At 43.5% G+C, this 18,961-nt stretch overlaps 1 protein-coding gene across 3 annotated transcripts in view; it reads left to right on the top strand.

Moving 5' to 3' along the window:
• Positions 1-5,663: 5,663 nt before the first annotated feature.
• LOC126474107 (cholinephosphotransferase 1) overlaps positions 5,664-18,961 on the top strand; it is a 168,942-nt gene continuing 155,644 nt past the window's right edge. For all 3 annotated transcript variants that reach the window (XM_050101531.1, XM_050101530.1, XM_050101529.1), the window contains exons 1-3: positions 5,664-6,002; positions 6,077-6,224; positions 6,706-6,828. In XM_050101531.1, the coding sequence (XP_049957488.1) occupies positions 5,766-6,002; positions 6,077-6,224; positions 6,706-6,828 (508 nt within the window). In that variant the 5' untranslated portion in view covers positions 5,664-5,765. The remainder of the gene's footprint in view (positions 6,003-6,076; positions 6,225-6,705; positions 6,829-18,961) is intronic.

Raw genomic sequence — 18,961 nt, 5'->3', positions numbered from 1 at the left:
AGTAAGGGTCCCATACACTTCAGCAATATTCTGGAACTGGTCACATGAGTGATTTGTGAGCAATCTCCTTTGTATACTGTTTGCTCTTTCCCAGTATACTAAGAATAAACAAAAGTCTACCACCTGCTTTACCCATGAGTGAACCTATGTGATCATTCCATTTCATATCCCACACAGAGTGTTATGCCCAGTTATTTGTATGAGATGGCCAATGCCAGCAGTCAGTCATTGATATTATTGTCATAGGATATTACGTTTTTCTTCGTTTTGTGAAGTGCAAAATTTTACATTTCTTAACATTTAAAGCAAGTTGCCAATCTTTGCACCACTTTGAAATCTTAGCAAGGTCTGACGGAATATTTATGCAGCTTCTTTCAGATAGTACTTCTTTGTAGATAACTGCATCATCTGCAAAAAGCTTGGTTTTACTATTAATATTTTCTGCATGTTCATTAATATACATCATAAACAGCAAGGATCCCAACACACTTCCCTGGAGAACACCTGAAGTTCCTTCTACACCAGACGATGACTCACCGTTCCTACTAAAAAGTCCTCAGTCCAGTCACAAATTTCACTTGATACTGGACAATAAGCATAGGTGTGCTTTTTGGGAATCAAGAAATACTGGTTCTACCTGACTGCCTTGATCCAACGCTTTCAATATGTCATATGAGAAAAGTGCAATCTGGGTTTCACATGATCCATGTTTTTGGAATCCATGCTGGTTGGCAATGAATAGGTCATTCTGATATATTCCAAGGTTCTAGAACAGATCTATGTCTTATTGGACATCACTTCTACTACCTTTTTCCAAGATCTGGGCACAGTTTTTTGTTTCAGGGATGTATGATAAATTATAGTCAGAATAGGGGCTAACTCAACCCCAAATGCCGTGGGCAGAATCTTACAGAGATTTCATCAGTCCCTGGAGCTTTGTTCAGTTTTAACGATGACACTAATATTTATTTCATTCATCTTTTCAGCGGTATGAAGATTAAATTTGTACAATTATCCTGGGGTTTCCTGTATAAAGGAGCATTTGAAAACGGTGTTAAGTGTTTCAGCTTTTGCTTTGCTATCCTCAATTTCAGTGCATGTGAAAGATCATTTGACAATATTCTGCTCCAGTAGTCATTGAAGATATCATGCATTGCTCTCTTGACAGCCAAACACAATTCATTCAACATCTCTCTATCTATTGCCCTCCACTTTGTTTTACTCCTATTATGTACTAATTTCTGTTTCTTTCGAAGCTTATTTACAGTGACTGTATATCATGGAGGCTCTCTCTCATTGTCAGTTGTTCTACTGGTTGCATGTCTGTCCAGTGCATGGTCAACTATTCTTTTAAACTTGAGCCATAGTTCCTTTACATGCTCCTGCCCTGTGCTGAAGGTTGAAGTACCTCATTGAGGTATGGCACTGCTGATTTTTTATTTAGTTTACTAAACATGTATATAGTTCTGCTTGTTTTAGTTGTCATTTGTATTTGTAATCATTGTTGCCACAATCATGTTATGGTCACTGATATCACTTTCGATGTGTACATCCTCAAAGAGGTCAGGTGTATTTGTTATCATTAGATCGAATATATTTCCTTCATGAGTGGGGTTCCTAACTAGCTTTTCTAGGTAGCTTTCAGGGAAGGCGTTTAGTAATGTTTCTCAGGATGTCTTATGATGCCCATCATTAACAAAACTGTAATTTTCCCATTTATCTGCTGGATGATTAAAGTCCCCACCAACGATTTCAGGATGATTTGGGAACTTACGTAAGAGTGAGCTTAGGTTATCTAAAGTTTTCGCTTACATCAGGAGACGAATCCAGTGGGCAATAGAAGGAGCCAGTTATCATTTGATGCCCATCCCTGTCTTGTCCAAACAATCTCACATGCAGCTTCAATTCCTGTATCACTGGATTTGGGTTTCTGTCTACTGCGACAAATGCATCACCTCCATTCCTCATTTGCCTGTCCTTTCGATGTACACCTAAATTTTCAACACATCATGCTTCTCATGACAACTTCTTGTGTGTATTGTACTCTTTGAACTACATTGTAAATGTGTTGCTCATATTGTGGTTGAGTTCCGCTGGTATCCATAATATTGAGTGGACTAAATGATTCCATATTTGATTTTGTTTCATATAAAACAGAAGCTGGTTTCATTACATGTTGTTATGTGGACTTTTATGTATTTGTTATTGCTTACAAATCTCTGTGTGAAGTGCATGTTAAGCATATTTCCTTTATTGTAATTCATTCATTTGGTTTCCAACCATTTTCCATATTTTCTCGCATTTATTGGAGAATACCATGTTTGCAGGTAATGACAGTGTAGCAGCCAAGCTTCAGTTCCTCTCTCAGTGTAGTGGAATGCAGTGTCGAGCTGTGTCGTGTGCATGCGAATTTGTAATTAACGTTATGGCGCAGCTATGAATCAGCGAGGAGTACTATTATTCATGGTGAACTATTGTGAACCGCCAGATAGTTTGATGATTTTTATGTGTGTTTGTGTGTTGTTCTTGTCTTACTGAAAAGATATATTTTACCTGTACGAAGACTTGTATCGTCAAGCCGTGAGCTCACTCTATCAATGTGTTGAATTGCAGTCGCTGACATCTGCCATATTCAGTGGCATTACAAAAACCCCTTACCACATCACTCACCAGCCTGAAAATCGAGGGCATTACACCAATCCAGTGGACTGACGGCATGAGTTCAGCCTTTGAAGCAGCGAACCGTAGTGTAGGAGATGCAGCACTTCTCCACTCATCCAGAATTAGAAGCACCCCTCATACTGGTAGTTAAGACGTGAGTCGAATAGCAATTGGGGCTACTCTTCAACAATTCCACTAGGGTACGGATCAACCTTTGGCCTTCAACTGCCACAAGCTGTCATCACCCCAGCAGAATTGGAGCGCTTACAATAGGGAACTCCTCACAGTATATGAGGCAATAAAATACTTCTGCCCACAACTGGAAGCAAGGCAGTTTACGATTTCTACAGGCTAATGACATACGCATTTCAGCAGGACAGCAACAACTGCTGACCTCGCCAGTACAAGCAACTCGGTTTCATAGCGCATTTCAGCATTGACATCAGCCATGCATCACGTACTGACAATGTAGAGGATGATTGCCTGTATCGCATGTGTGGCGTTTCAAACAACTCGAGCACTATAGATTTTGCCTGACTAGCTTAGACACAGAAGCCTGACCAAGAGCTTCAAAACAACTTCAACGATCCATCGACAGCTCTGGACTTGAGATTAGTCAAGTGCCCTGCGCCGACGCCAAACCATACTGTGACCTCTCAACTGGAAAACCAAGGCCATTCTTGCTGGTAGCGTTTCGCAAGCCAGCCTTCGACGACCAATTCAACTTAAATCATCCTGGCGTCAGGTCAACAGTTCGCCTAGTCTCCCAATGCTTTGTGTGGCCGTGAATATAACATGACTGCCTGAATGGACCTGCACATGTGCATATGCCAATGGAGCGAGGTCAACCGCCATACAAGCGTATTAGTTGGGAATTTTCTGATTACTAACGCGTGGTTTGCACACGTCCATATTGTGAGTACACTACCGTCTTCCAATGGACAGCCATATATCCTTGCCATGAGAAATCGTATTACATGCTGTCCTGAAGCAACCTCTGTTGCTAACATGTCAGCAGAAACGTTGGCGTCCGCCTTCACATCAAGTTAGATTCCTCGCTTCAGTTGCCCGCTGTCCATGACGACAGATCGCGGCCGCCAATTTGAGTCGGACGTGTTCTCTCAGGTAAGAAAATTCTACCACACAGTGCACCACAGGACCACCAGTACCACCTAGCCAGTAAGGGTATGACTGACGCTGGAATCACTCGCTCATAGCAACCATCATTAACCAAGATTCATACTGGACGAAAGCGTTAGCAATGATATTACTGGACCTCCAAACGATATATATACCTGATTTAGATGCGTCACCAGCAGAGCTAGTGTAGGATGAAACCCTGCAGCTACCTGGAGAGTTTGTAGAAGCACAATCATCGCAGTTACTTGCTCTGAGTCACAGCAACATCATATTTCGACTAAGGAAACAGGTCGCTCAACTTCATCCACACCAATCTTCAAGGCATGGCACCCCTGGCATCTGTGTGCATTGGGACCTGCCACCATGCAGCCATTGGCATTTCTTCGCAGAGAATTCAACTCCTCAGGCGAATGCAATAAAGAGACAGTTTGCATATGCAGTAATAAGTCATTTCACGCAACAACAGGCAGATGACAAATCGGTCAATGAAGAATGTATCAGCAAGAACACAACAGTACTGGTACTCAACTTCAAAACTTGTCACAGAATGAGTACCCATATGTATTTCTGCTTTGATGGTATTGCTATTTGCCACTGAGTGCCATTCAGCGGCTTGCAGAGTATGGATATAGATATACTTGAGTATGCTTTGCAGTCTTGGCCACATTCTGTTTCGCAAATGCTAAAAATGCGACTGCAGTTGCGCAAATGTTTCTACATGTTATTAACAGATACTACAAGCAGCACATTCTAGCAGAAATCAATGAAAATTTTTGTGACCTCCATTAAACACGACAGTACAAAAAACGGATGGTGGACAAAAATAAAGTAGAATACGAGCAATACACTTACAATATATTTAAATCGTGTAGTACATATACGGATTTGTAAGCATTACGAAATAGATCCACAGACTACCATGTGATGAAATCAGCTTCTGTTACATATGAAACAATAATAAATATGGAATAATTTACCCCTCCCAGAATGCGAACAAAAATTAAGCAGCTTACGAACAACATATTTACAACGAAACTCGAAAACAGCAATAGACACAGGAAGATCATAATCAGGAACATAATTTTCACTTGATAACTATCACATAGTCGAAATTGTAATAATTGGTTTCACAAATAAAAAGGTGTATTTTACCAACAGACTACCAGACCAACCTGTAAAGTATTAATGGAAAATATTATCAACTGGTAACCGTATTTTGAAAAGCAAGCAATCTGCTTATCCTGCCATGCTTTTACTGAATTCAAGTTCACTATCAGGCTACTAGGAGCGCTTTTGTCGGACTCTGTTTCCATATCGTAACATGGGCCTTGCGCTGTTCTGTAAGTGCACTTCTCAACATCCGACTTTTAAGTGGGAATGTTTATTTTTTCCACATATTGATCCTGTTTGATTCGATTGTCTTTGAATTTTAATATTATTGTTGTTGCTACAGCATTGTTGGTTCCATTGCTGCTGTTTCAACTCTTGTCGTAGGTTTTCGTTGGTAGCCGGTGAATGCCTCTTTTCATGCTTACGTTGTTTAAACCCTGTAAGCCACGCTTGTTACTTCATTTGCAGCTCCTGGATGTAAGTTTACATCCATACAATACGAACGGACATATCAGTGTATGTGTGAATCAGCAGGTTGTCGCCGTGTATTTTTACACAATAATTGTAATAGGGTCATTGTTCTTGTTACTGTACTATAACATTTAGTTGCTTCAAGCATTGCTGATTGCTGTTGTATTCCGAGCGCATTTTGACGGAGTAGATGTTACGTCGAACAAAATAAGTCAAAGTTTACCCAGAGATACAGTAAGAGTTTTAATATGTCTTTCAGCCCAAGAACTTTGGCCACCAGCGCTTAGAGATGTGTCGCGTAAGGAGGAGTGTGTTTAGCAACTGTTCAAGATTTATTTAAGTTTGACGTAAAATGTGTGTTGAGTGAATTACTACATGGCATCATGTTATTTTATAAAGAAAAGTTGTTGTCAGCTGGACAGCTTAAACGTCTCAGCGAACATAAATACAGCTGTTCTAGTGCAAGTCTTTTAGATCCATTATTACAACCTTGGTGGAATTGGTTGGTCAGCAAACTGCCAATTTGGCTTGCACCCAACCTCATCACTGTGTCGGGTCTTATTGTGAATATACTAACAACTCTCATCCTTATATATTACAGTGCAGATGCGAAGACAGAGGTAATATTATCCCGCAACGAAGGTAAACTTTAGGTTGTTTGTGTCGGTTTGTAATATCATTGAAACTTTTTCAGGCACCCAGATGGGCCTGTTTCATATGTGCTCTTGGACTCTTCGTGTACCAAAGTTTAGATGCAATTGATGGTAAACAAGCTAGGCGGACAAATACGTCAAGTCCATTAGGAGAGCTGTTTGATCATGGTTGTGATTCAATTTCAACCGGTAAGAACTTGCTCGCAAAAAGCTTTCCAGTGATATTTTGTGGTTAAAATGGATCATTTATTTTGAAGTATGTATTGACCTACTTCATTTGTTCCTGTCATGCTCGTGAAGCACCTATTTCACTAATGACAATATACAAATTTCATATTGTTTACATGAGATGACAGGTTTTTATTTATTTATTTATTTCCAATGCGTTTGTGGTAATCATAGAGGATCTTTGGCAGCACTCGGAAATTGTTAACCTCTTGTTTATCTCCTGTTGCACGCGTTTTATTGTGCAGGATGACATTTATGTTTGTTTACAACATAAATTCCGGTATCAACAAATGAACCTTATCACATATACATTTGAGACTAATTCAGCGTTTCATGGAAAATTGCTACAAATGTAACACATTTTATCAGTTTACAACAGTCATCACCACTTTAAGTTTGCTGTATTTTTAAACATTCTTACAGAGCTTTGTATAATTTTCAGTTTTTGTGGCCTTGTCAGCGTGCATAGCAGTGCAGCTGGGTTACTATCCAGCATGGATGTTCTTCCAGTGTTTCTGTGCAATGACACTATTCTACTGTGCCCATTGGCAGACATATGTCTCAGGTAAGCTGTATAGTAATTTGGCTAGATAAGTGTTTTCGTTTTTAGGAAAGAAATTGTAAGTTGTACATATACATGTAAATACATCGTCACACTTGTAGAATGTTGTAGGAAAGTAAACATGAAATAAAGTAACTGAAGCAACAGGTTCACAGTTTACTGCTCATTTGCAACAGACTTGACGGTTAAGCCTGTAAATTGCAACATTATTTGGAAGATTTTGTCAATTAATTTGCGGTCTGTTGTGTTGCAGATTATCTTCAAAGTGCTTGAGTGTTTTTCAGTGTCAGTAATAATGGCTGTAACTTGCCTTTGCAAAACATACTTTTATTTTTAGCCTACTTCATATTTGATAAGATTATTTCAATACAAGGTGTATATACAACTGTGGATATCAGTTACTGCAATTCAGATCATTTTGAACCACTGTTCATAAACAGGATACAGTATCCAATAAATATCAGTTATGCATTTGGTGCTTTCAGATCTCAGAGTTTCTACATACTCAGCTACGTAGTCATTGAATGAGAGGGCACCTGTTTCTGTTCTAAATTGCTAGTGAAATTTGAAGTTAACTGAATAATGTCAGAATTATTTTGTAGTCGTGTTATAGTGAATACTTCATTATTTTTTAAATAATGCTGGTCTAGTAATAATTGTAGTTAAAAAAACACCATATAGTACCACATGAAATGTCTCTTCGGTTACCTTTACAGCTTGCTCATTTACACAGTGAATAAAATGGAGGATAGGCTACAGTCTTGCCTGACTACTATCTCAACTATTGACTCCCTCTCATGTCCTTTGACTCTTATAATTATTTTCATTTCTGCACGAACTGGAAATAACCTTTCACTTACAGTAGTTTATCCCTGGAACTCTCACAGTCTCATGATGTATTCCAGTGTACATCAAAAGCTTTTTCTAAAGTAGCCTAACAAATTGAGTGATCTTGAAGTTTTAATTGTCACCTCAAAAACATTAAGTTACACTATTAATTCTTTGTTTCTTTGCAGATACATTTCTGCAGTGCTGGTATGTATTTGAGTTCTGGTGCCACAGTATCAAAGAATGCAATTGCAAGTGCCACATAAAATTGTGCAGCCCATTGACAGAAGGGAATGTGATGGATATTTTTTTTGTAGCAGCTGGAAAATATTGCAGCCGTGGCAGACTCATCCAGATGGCAAACTCTTCTTAAATGGCCCAGCATGGCTGCAACATTTCCACTGCTGTTGAAAATATGTTACTGCATGACATTCGAGCTTATCAGTGGGCTGTGCTATTTCGATTTGATTCTTTTACCTGTGTGCTACAGTACTGTAGCCTGGAGATTTTACTGTGTGCCAGTACTACAGACATGTACCTGCAAAGAAACAAAAAATTAATATTGTAACTTATTTTTTTGAGGTATTAATTAAAATTTCATTACTACTCTTTGTAAACATTTGTGGGTTTATCTTTTTTCAGTCAGTTACTTTAATGAAGGACGAGTCCGTGGCCTCATGTGACTGTACTCATGATACCACTTAAGGGTGTCAATTTGTTTACATATGTCACTGAGTATTCCTCATTTTCAAATAAACATCACAAATGCGAATATGCACTCAGGCATTAATACAGCCACTATTTTGTAATTCAGATCAGCACAAGCGATATACAAGTAACAGACTAAACAAATGAGTGTATTGTACCTGTATTCTATTGTTTGTTTTGTTCTGTTTGATATTTTTATCTCTTTCGTCTAAGATACATTGTATGGTAAGTAGTGCCAATCATTTTCCTACATCCGTCTAGAACCTAGAATTACTCCAGATTGGTTTCTGTGTCTTTCCATCCTTCTGTGGATAATTCCTGTCATTATTTTGCAACCATAACTTATTAATTTGATGGTTTGGGAATTAATGTATGTGTCTGTATGTTCCTTCTTTGATGTTGGGATCATTGCATTCATCTTGAAGTCTGATGAGGGTATTTCACTTTCTCATAAATCTTGCACATCAGGTTGACTTTTCTAAGATTTAATAATTCCGGGGAATATTATGTACTCCAGGAGCCTTGTTTGGGCTTCCTCTATCAAACTTTTCTCGCAGTAGCATATCTACCCTCTCATCTTCATCTGCTTCCTCTTCCCTGCCTGTAATATGGACTTGCAAGTTCACTACTTTTAGGTAGTCTTTTATGTATTCCTTCCACCTTGCAGCCTTTTCCGCTTTACTTAGTAATGGTTTGCCATGTAAGCTGTTTCTCATTTCTCATAAACATATTTTAATTTTCCTGTACATGTCATATATGTTTTCCATGGTGTTCCATCAGGGCAGACACTTTGCTTATGAAGCAAAATGCACTTCAAAACACATGCTGTTCCTCTATGACTCTCTCTTTAGTTGGCAATGGATCTTCTGGTGCTGCTTCTTGTGATCCAGGAGCCTTCCCTTCCCTGCCTATCCCATCAAAAGGTGTTTAGGTTCACCGACTTGAGTTGAAACCCTTTCCCCACTACCTGGTCTGCCCTAGGACTGATGTGGGTGCTTTCACCACCATAAGCTGTTATTTTTTACGGCAATTACCGGAAACACATTTGGCGAAGCAGACTCCATGAGTAGATGTGGTTGGGTTCACTGTCTATCAAAGCTATTTCTGCCTGGTCTGCAGTCTTTCATGCCTGTGCCATCTTGTTGACATCCTGGTGTCCGTTCCCCTTCAGTCTTTGAATATGGTTCAGGGAGTCATTTTTCATAGGGCAGTCATCCTTTGAACTGATGAGGAACACTGAGCCAGTTTGGAACAGTAGAGTGTTCATTTTGTTCAGAACAAACACATCAATGCCAGCGCTTTCATTCTGCCATTTGAGGACACCCTCCTGTTGAATGTCAAGGTTATGATTAATTGATGTGAAGTGAATCTGAAAGGTCCAGCCATCCGTGAGGTGTTTTCGATGTTTCTGGCACACACTGTGCTCTCTTGATCATTTGTCCTACACTGAGGCTTGTTAGAAATGTGACAGTCTTCACCCTGTGTCTGTGGCACCTAATGTTGCCTCTGTTACATCCTTTCCCCCTCCTTGTTATCGCACTCCCTCTCCTGTTCCCTTTCATTGTTTCCCATGGCACCCTATGGATGCTTCTCCCCTTATCTGGCTGGAGAAGTGTCCACCTTCTTCACACCTGCCTATGATCGGATCCACTCTTTCCGGTGTTTTCCAGATCATAGGTTTGCTGCCACAAGTTGGTCACGGGATCCACAGCCCTTGTGCCCCAAGGTTGCCCAATGTCTCTCAGTTCCAGATCTCGTAGAAGTGTGCTCTCTCTGCACACCCTGCCCTCCTCTACGTAAAAAAGAAGAAGAAGAAGAAACATAAACCCCGGGACGAGGCCCCTCTGGTGCTTCAGAGATGCTGACCTACCTCGCAACCTGAGTCTGACCTCTAGTTAATGGATGTCACCCTGTACTTGTTGGTGACAGATGGTGACTTGGCGTCGTGATTGGCTTTGGACTATTGGCCTCAGATTTGGATCTCCGTTCCATGCTTCTTCAATGCAGTTGTGACAGGTACTGCCGTCACTTTCTGTAGTTGCAATCCCTTATTTCCTTTTACTCTGCAGCTTGTGTCATTCTCCAGGAATCTCATTTTACTGATGCTCACTCACTGACCCTTTGTGGGTTTCTTGCTTTGTCAGAACCAGGTAGGCCCTGTGATGGCTTCTGGTGGCATTTACATGTTGGTCGTATCGGGCATTGTTAGTATGTAATCCCCCTTGGTACTACACTGGAAGTGTTGCTGTCCAGGTCTACCTGGAATCTGCAGTCACCGTTCACAATCTCTAGCTGCCTTGTAGCGGGCCATCTAAGCCCATTACTCTAACTTTCCAACTTCAGCAACTACCCCCTCCCGTCCTCCTCCTTGTGATTTTTATGCCCATCACCTCTTTTGGGGCAGTGTATTTTCATCTAGTCAGCATCTCCTCGTAGAACAGTTTCTTGCAGACCACAAGGTGTGCCTTTTTAATGACAATTCCCCTATCCACTTTAGTGCCACTTAGGACACTTTCTCTGCCCTTGATCTTTCACTCAATGCCCCTTGCCCTCTCCCTTCATTACACTGGTCGCCACACAGTGAGCTCTGCAATAACGATCACTTCCCATTGATCATCCCATGCCCCTCCCACCTCCCAATGGCCAGGCTACTCCGCTGGACTTTCCATACTGCCGATTGGCCTCTATATACCTCCCAGGTCATGTTTACCCCCACTTTGTCACGTTTCATTGATGAAGTCATCCGTGATGTGTTTGATACAGTTATTTACACTGCTGGCCGATCCCATTGTGGGACACAGGCATTGCTATCATCATCTGTGATCACAGTCGAGACGTGTAATGCCGTAAATGGCACCTGTCCTCAACCGGTCTTATTTCTTTTACTGTGTTTGTGCCAAAGCACATTACTTAATCAGAGGAAGTGGGTTTATTGGGAATGCTTTGTCTCTTCACTAGGTATTTCTGTCTCTTCATCACGGGTGTAGGCGATGCTCCACACTCTCCAAGGTTGCCAAAGGCCGTCTCCATCAGGCCTTGTACTCCTGGGTGGCCTTGCAGAAAACCTTGCAACTTCAATACTTATTGGCTGATGTCTGAGAAATATACCCTGCAAGTTACTTGAACAGATAGTGGCTTGTCAGCTCTCTTGGGCCCTCGAATCTCAGGACCTTGTGTCTCCGTACAAGTGTGGCTTATGGGAGTACAGTCTCCAATTGATCACCTGCTTTGTTTGGAAACCACATTTTGGCAGACCTTTTCTTAGTGCCACCACCTTATCACAGTTTTCTTCAATCTTCGTAAGGCGTACGATGTGACTTGGCACCATCACATCTTTCGTACACTCCCTGAGTGGGGTCTTTGGGATCCCATCTGATTTTTATTTGGCAGTTTCTGCCCCACTGGTTGTTCAGAGTTTGGATTGACACCATTCTCAGCTGTCTGTGGACCCACGAGAAATGGTTCTACAGGGCTCCATATTAAGCACCCTTCTTTTCCTTACACTGTTAATGGACTGATGGCCACCATTGGTGAACGCTGATCTGCATGTGGATGATTTCTGTATCGGGGCTAGTTCCCACTCGGTGGTCTCTGTGGAACAACAGCTCCAGGGTGCCATCTGCCATGCTTCCACATGGACACACTCACATGGTTTTCAATTCTCTCCCCTTAAATCAAGGGTTATGCATTTCTGTCACTGTACTACGAACTACCCCGATCCGAAGCTGTACTTCGATGTCTAACATCTGACCATCATCAACTAGTTCCATTTGTTGGGTCTTCTTTTTGACAACAAGCTTATTTGGTTGCCCCATATCGGTCATCTGAAGATTGGCTGTTCCGGTAAACTAAATGCCCTCCTCTTCCTTGTCCACACCTTTTGGGGCATGGATTGTTACACTCTTCTGCGCCTTTATTTGGCCACAATTCTGTACCATGTGGGTTACGGTTGTCAAGTTTATTTGACGCACTGAGATACCACACAAGAAGAGTTTGCAACAGTTGTTACCAGAAGTACTGTGGACATCCGTCTGCAGCAGGAATATCACTGCACCCAAACCAATCATGCTACCCATGAAATCATGCCCCCTGGAGCAGCAGCACCACCAGGAAGAAAGACATGCGCTTAAGTAACCATATGTGAGCAGAAATTGGTAGTTGCAAGCAGTAAGTAAGTCCGAGTGTTGCTAGGGAGTTCATGTCTTCAAGTCGTCGAGTGAGATAGAGTGGCCAATAGAGAGACAGTGGTCAGTCTTCAGCAGAAATAGAACAGTTAATAGAATTACCGTGTATGGACGAAGATTGCCTGCCTAGAGATTTCAGTGAGTACTGTTACTTTGTAACAGTTCTTCGAACAGTACATCAAGACAGAAGATTAGTTTTCTTCCAACTTTAGTTCAGAGAATATTATTCAATTTGTCAGAATGAAATTTTCACTCTTCAGCGGTGTATGCGCTGAAATGAAACTTCCTGGCAGATTAAAACTGTGTGCTGGACTGAGACTCAAACTCGAAGTCTTTGCCTTTTGCGGGCAAATGCTCTACCAACTGAGCTACCCAAGCACGACCCATCCTCACAGCTTCAATTCCACCAGTAGCTCATCTCCTAGATTCCAAACTGCACAGAAGCTCTCCTGTGAATCTTGCAGAATAGTCTGTGGCTAAGCCAAGGCTCTGTAATATCCTTTCTTCCAGGAGTGTTAGTTCTGCAAGGTTTTCAGGAGAGCTTCTGCGAAATTTGGAAGGTAGGAGATGAGGCACTGGCGGAATTGAAGCTGTGAAGATGGCTTGTGCGTTGTGCTTGAGTAGCTCAGTTGGTAGAGCACTAGTCCGTGAAAGGCAAAGGTCCCGAGTTCGAGTCTCGGTTCGGCAGACAGTTTTAATCTGTCAGGAAGTTCCATTATTTAGTTTGTGTTCATGCAACTGTAGTCAGTGCAGGACAGATAGGCTAAATCTGCAATCTACAGTTGCTGTTCCAGTGTTACCCAAAGTTAAGTACTATATTTTATTATTCACTATTCTGTGTTACTTTCGTAGTGTGTGTGCTGCCCTAGAACCTGCACATCTGTCCTACTGGGATACACTTATCAGTGTTTTTCAGTAGCAGCAAATTTTCATGAAAGTGGATGCCTTCAGTCCACGACAGGTTATGGCTCAGGCTGCCTCTTCCACACTGCTCCTCTTCGACCTGGTCCATCATTGTTGTAGCAGCGGCCCCTTATTAGTTAGAGGGCCCGCACAACAGACAACCAAGGTGGGCTGCCGACCTCCCTTCAAGAGCTCAGATCAAAACATCGCCAGTGGATGTAAACAACAACAGACGTTCCACATAAACACAGACGTGAAAAGCTATGTGACAGAGATCCACCAATTGGAACTAATGTGACTACATGTAGCACTCTCTGGTCAATATCTACACCAGCTCTAGCATAGCAGACACTCGATGTAGCATTCAGTAGAACGCTGTACCCTTGTAATTGTGTAGAGTAGTATTTTGGTTATTATTTTCTTTTAATTGTCTTGTACTCTTATCTGGTTTTGCTACCACAAGAATTGTTGTGCTTCGTGTTGTTTGGAAATCAGTGAACGCCAAGAAGGCATTTTAGTTATAATAAAGTGTGTTCAAACTTGATTGTTAGTTCTTTCCTGCTGACCGCAGGACACTACAGTTATGATATCCATTTGGCCACTAGTGGCTTTTGCACTAGCGCTATAGTCTTCTGGTTATCACTGTGAAAACACCCCACCCGCGGTCCCTGTTTCGTTTCAACAGTCTCAGCTCCCGGTTTCCTTAGCCCTCACTATCTGCTCTTTCATTACCAAACCCCCCCCCCCCCCCCCCCCCCCCCCCGCCAATTCTTTTCTTTTTGCGGGTTCAGCATGTTGTCCGCCCACTGTCCACCCTCGGGCAGGTTTACCATTGTTGCTCTGCCTTGCTTCTCACCACCATGATTTCCATCGTCCCTCTTTGTCTTGTTTTCCACGTTTTCTGCCGAACACCACCTACATCTACATACATACTCCGCACTGCACCATATGGTGCGTGGCGGAGGGTACTCCGCACCACAACTAGCATCTTCTCTCCCTGTCCCACTCCCAAACAGAATGAGGGATAAATGACTGCCTATATGCCTCTGCACGAGCCCTAATCTCTCTTATCTTATCTCTGTGGTCTTTCCGTGAAACATAAGTTGCTGGCAGTAAAATTGTACTGCAGTCAGCCTCAAATGCTGGTTCTCTAAATTTCCTCAGTAGCGATTCACGAAAAGAACGCCTCTTTTCCTCCAGAGACTCCCACCCGAGTTCCTGAAGCATTTCCGTAACACTCGCATGATGATCAAACCTACCAGTAACAAATCTAGCAGCCCACTTCTGAATTGCTTCTATGTCCTCCCTCAATCCGAGCTGATAGGGATCCCAAACGCTCGAGCAGTACTCAAGAATAGGTCGTATTAGTGTTTTACAAGCGGTCTCCTTTACAGATGAACCACATCTTCCCAAAATTCTAGCAATGAACCGAAGACGACGACTCTGCCTTCCCCACAACTGCCATTACATGCTTGTCCCACTTCATATCGCTCTGCAATGTTACGCCCAAATATTTAATCGATGTGACTGTGTCAAGCGCTACACTACTAACCTCTTGGTTAGTTACTCGACCCCAGGTTCAGATAGATTTCTTCAGGGTCTGAAATACTCCATCTCTCCAATGGTGTTCCATTGTTTGTTCTGCCTACTCGTATGAGGGTTTTGGGGTGGTGGTGTTTTTTTTTTCACCAATGGCTCTTAATCTGCCATTCACATGAGATATCCCTTCACATGTTTTGTTGGCACAGAACTCCATCTCTTACCTGCCATATGTAGGGTGTTTACTGCAGAATTGATGGCCATTTATCTGGCCCTCTGAATTATTAAACAATAATTTCTTACTCCCTCACTCCCTCTTTATTAAACAGTACTCCCTCACCTGAGTTTTTTTGTGTATGGACCTAACGAGGAGCCTTCAATCAATTTCCCTGTGTTTTTCCCACCATCCCTGGGTCTCTGCCATTCATAACCTTCTTGCCAATCTTGAACATGCTGCATGTTGATTTGATTTCCATTGGGTTCCCGGCCATCTGGGTATCGTGGGTAATGAGCATGCTAATTGTCTAGCTGCGTGGGAGTGGCCGTGACTCCTCCATGGATGGATTTGCGGCTTCATGTTGAATTCCTTTTCACTCAGTCCTGAACTCTTGGAGAGCTGGCCTCCTCTCTAATTAACTTGCAATGAAGGTGACTCCTGCCATGTAGCATCCTTCTCTCTGCCTCTTCCAGCAGGAATCTACCATTCTCTGCTGCTTTCATATCAGCCATAACAGGTTGATTCTTGGTTTTTCACTGCATGTTGAGCCCCAACCATCCCCCTCCCCGTTTGTAGTTGTTGCGGCCTCCTTGCAGTGATCCATATTTTGCTGGACTGCTCCTGCCTTTTGGCTCTTTGCAATAAATGTACCCTCCCACTCTCCTTATCCTGGCTGTTAGTGGACGTCCCTTGCATGGTTATGTCCATCCTCAGCTTTCTTCACGAAAGTGGTTTGTGCTCCCAGATTTAAATCCCTGAATTTCCTTGCGTAATTAGAGTCCCACGATTGACATTGGCATTAGCCTCCATGCTGGCCAGGTTTTGCCCCTTTTCCCCATGTTTTGTCTGTTCTTTTGTTCTGATTTGTTTCCCCTTTTCTTGTGTCTTTTTCCCTTTGTGTTGTTCCCATTGTGTTGTGTTGTGATCACGGAATGGTTTGGGAATCGGCATGGGTTAATGGGTTAGTGGCGGTGCCACACTCCATTGCACATAGCACCTCTGGGCCGCCAACTGCTCTTGCCCCCGTCCCCCTTCCTGTTCTTTACTCTTCCTGCTGCCTTGCCATTCCTTCTGCCTCTTTGTTTGCCCATTTTCCTGTCCCATTGGCTGGAGTGAGCTGTAGGTGCTGCCCCTCCCTTAGTTTCTCCCCCCTGCGGGTCCGGGGGTCAGAATAGGCCCGAGGTATTCCTGCCTGTCGTAAGAGGTGACTAAAAGGAGTCTCACATGTTTCAGCCTTTATGTAGTGGTCCCCTGTAGGGTTTGACCTCCATTTTTCAAAATTTTGCCAAAGAGTGAGCCAGTTGGGAAACGGCGCCTTACATGGTGCATCTGTGTCCATCGTGCATTGAGACCTTTACCCCACTTTCTCATTCTCGCATTTCCATCCCGCCCATTCTCCATCACTTGGCTGAGGACACCTTCCTGTGTGCGTTATCCACCATGCGCTATGCATTGTTGCTTTCTGCGTCAACAATGGCACTGGATTCCTTTGCACTTGATATCCAGCACGGTAGCCAGTCCGTTGTGGTGGGACCGCCATGTACCCTGTTGGTTGTAGCCCCCTGATCACACAGGGATCACTCAGCTGATGCCTGTGCCGTGAACTCCCCACGTATGCCAAAGAGTAGATGCATCAGGACACCCGGCAATGGGCATCCTGCCAGGTGGCCTTTGCTGTAGCTGGGTGGCACCTATGTCGAGGGGGGGGGGGGGGGGGCTGGTCAGAGTGGGTGGTGTCAGGGCAGATGACATGCCATGAAGCGTAGTCGATCATCTCTTGCTGGTGGTGAAACACCAGCAGTCTCTAAGCGTTCACAAGCTCAATTCAACGCACAGAAGTACGACCACAAATCGTTCCTCTCCCTAGCCACAGCATGGGGGGAATGTCAGGCTAAGGATGGCAACGGATATTTGCCCAGATATCTTCTATGTTCAAGAGCTGATTGGGAATCTTTCATGACGATGAAGTCTCAGGTTTTGTTGAGCATTTAGAGGACACGTTTGGGGAGGTGGAGGGCTTGTCCAAAATGAGATCTGGGTCATTCTTTGTCAAAACAGCATCATCTGCCCAGTCACGAACGTTACTCCCCTGTGACAAGCTGGGGGAAGTTTCTGTAACCATCATGCCCCATAAGAGCTTAAATATGGTCCAGGGTATCATATTTCACAGGGATCTTCTTTTACAGTCTGACGATGAGCTACACGCCAATTTAGAGTGGCGAGGTGTACATTTCGTCCAGCATGTCCATTGGGGTCTGAGGGATAATCGGTTTGCCACCGGTGCCTTCGTCTTGGCCTTTGAGGATGATACATTGCCCGAGAAGGTCAAGGTGATGGTCTACCACTGTGATGGTTGAGCAGGTGACTACAACAATTGTTTCTGAAGCAGAAAACGCAATCCCTCGCTCTTTAGGATGCCCCCGGCGTAAGGCAGTCCCTTGGTGGTCGCCAGAAGTCGCTGAAGCAATTAAGGAGCATTGGTGAGCTCTACAGCGGCATGAGCGGCACCCTTCAGTGGAGCACCTCATAGCCTTTAAACAGCTCTGTGCCCATGTTTGCCAACTTATCAAATGACGGAAGCAGGAGTGTTGGGAGAGATATGTCTCAACCGTTTGGTGCCGTATGTCACCTTCCCAAGTCTGGGCAAAGATCAAAGTCTTTTTGGGTACCAGACCCCAACAGGTGTTCCGGTGTTACCATAAACGGCGTGTTATCTACTGACGCAAACGCAATTGCCAAACACTTTGCTCGAGCCTCTGCATCGGAGAATTGCCCCCCAGCCTTTCACACTCTCAAATGGCGGCTGGAAGGGAGAGTCCTCTCATTCACTACACGCCACTATGAATCCTATAATACCCCATTTACAGAGTGGGAGCTCATCAGTGCCCTTGCACATTGTCCCGACAGTTCCTGGGCCTGATTGGATCCACAGCCAGATGATTAAACATCTCTCATGTGACTACAAGCGACATCTCCTTGTCATCTTTAACCAGATCTGGTGCGATGGCATCTTCCATTGCAATGGCAGGAGAGCTCCATCATTCCAGTGCTCAAACCCGGTCAAAACTCGCTTGTTGATGTGGATAGCTATTGACCCATCAGCCACACCAATGTTCTTTGTAAGCTACTAGAACATATGGTGTGTCGGCAGTTGGGTTGGGTCGTGGATTCATGTGGCTTACTGGCTCCATGTCAGGGCAGCTTCCGCAAGGGTCGCTCTACCACTGATAATCTTGAGTCCCTTGAGTCTGCCATCCAAACAGCCTTTTCCAGACGGCAACACTTGGTTGCCGTCTTTTTTGACTTACATAAAGCATACGACATCACCTGGCAACATCATACCCTTGCCACGTTGTATGAGTGGGACCCCAGAGCCAGCTCCCGATTTTTATCCAAAACTTCCTGTCGCTCTGTACTTTCTGTGACCAAGTTGGTGCCTCCTATAGTTCCATCCATATCCAGGAGAATGGAGTCTCACGGGGCTCTGTACTGAATGTCTCTCAATTCTTGTGGCCATTAACGGTCTCAAAGCAGCTGTTGTGCCCTCCGGCTCACCTTCTCTTTATGCAGATGACTTCTGCATTTCGTACTGCTGCTCCAGTACTGGTGTTGCTGAGTGTCGCCTACAGGGAGCCATCCACAAGAACCAGTCACGGGCTCTAGCCCATGGCTTCCAGTTTTCCGCCATGAAGACGGGTGTCATGCATTTTTGTCGGTGTCATACCGTTCCTCCGGAACCAGCATTTTACCTTAATGA

The sequence above is a fragment of the Schistocerca serialis genome, chromosome 4, assembly GCF_023864345.2.
Source record: "Schistocerca serialis cubense isolate TAMUIC-IGC-003099 chromosome 4, iqSchSeri2.2, whole genome shotgun sequence".
Taxonomy (NCBI): domain Eukaryota; kingdom Metazoa; phylum Arthropoda; class Insecta; order Orthoptera; family Acrididae; genus Schistocerca; species Schistocerca serialis.
This window is presented reverse-complemented; position numbering and strand designations above follow the sequence as displayed.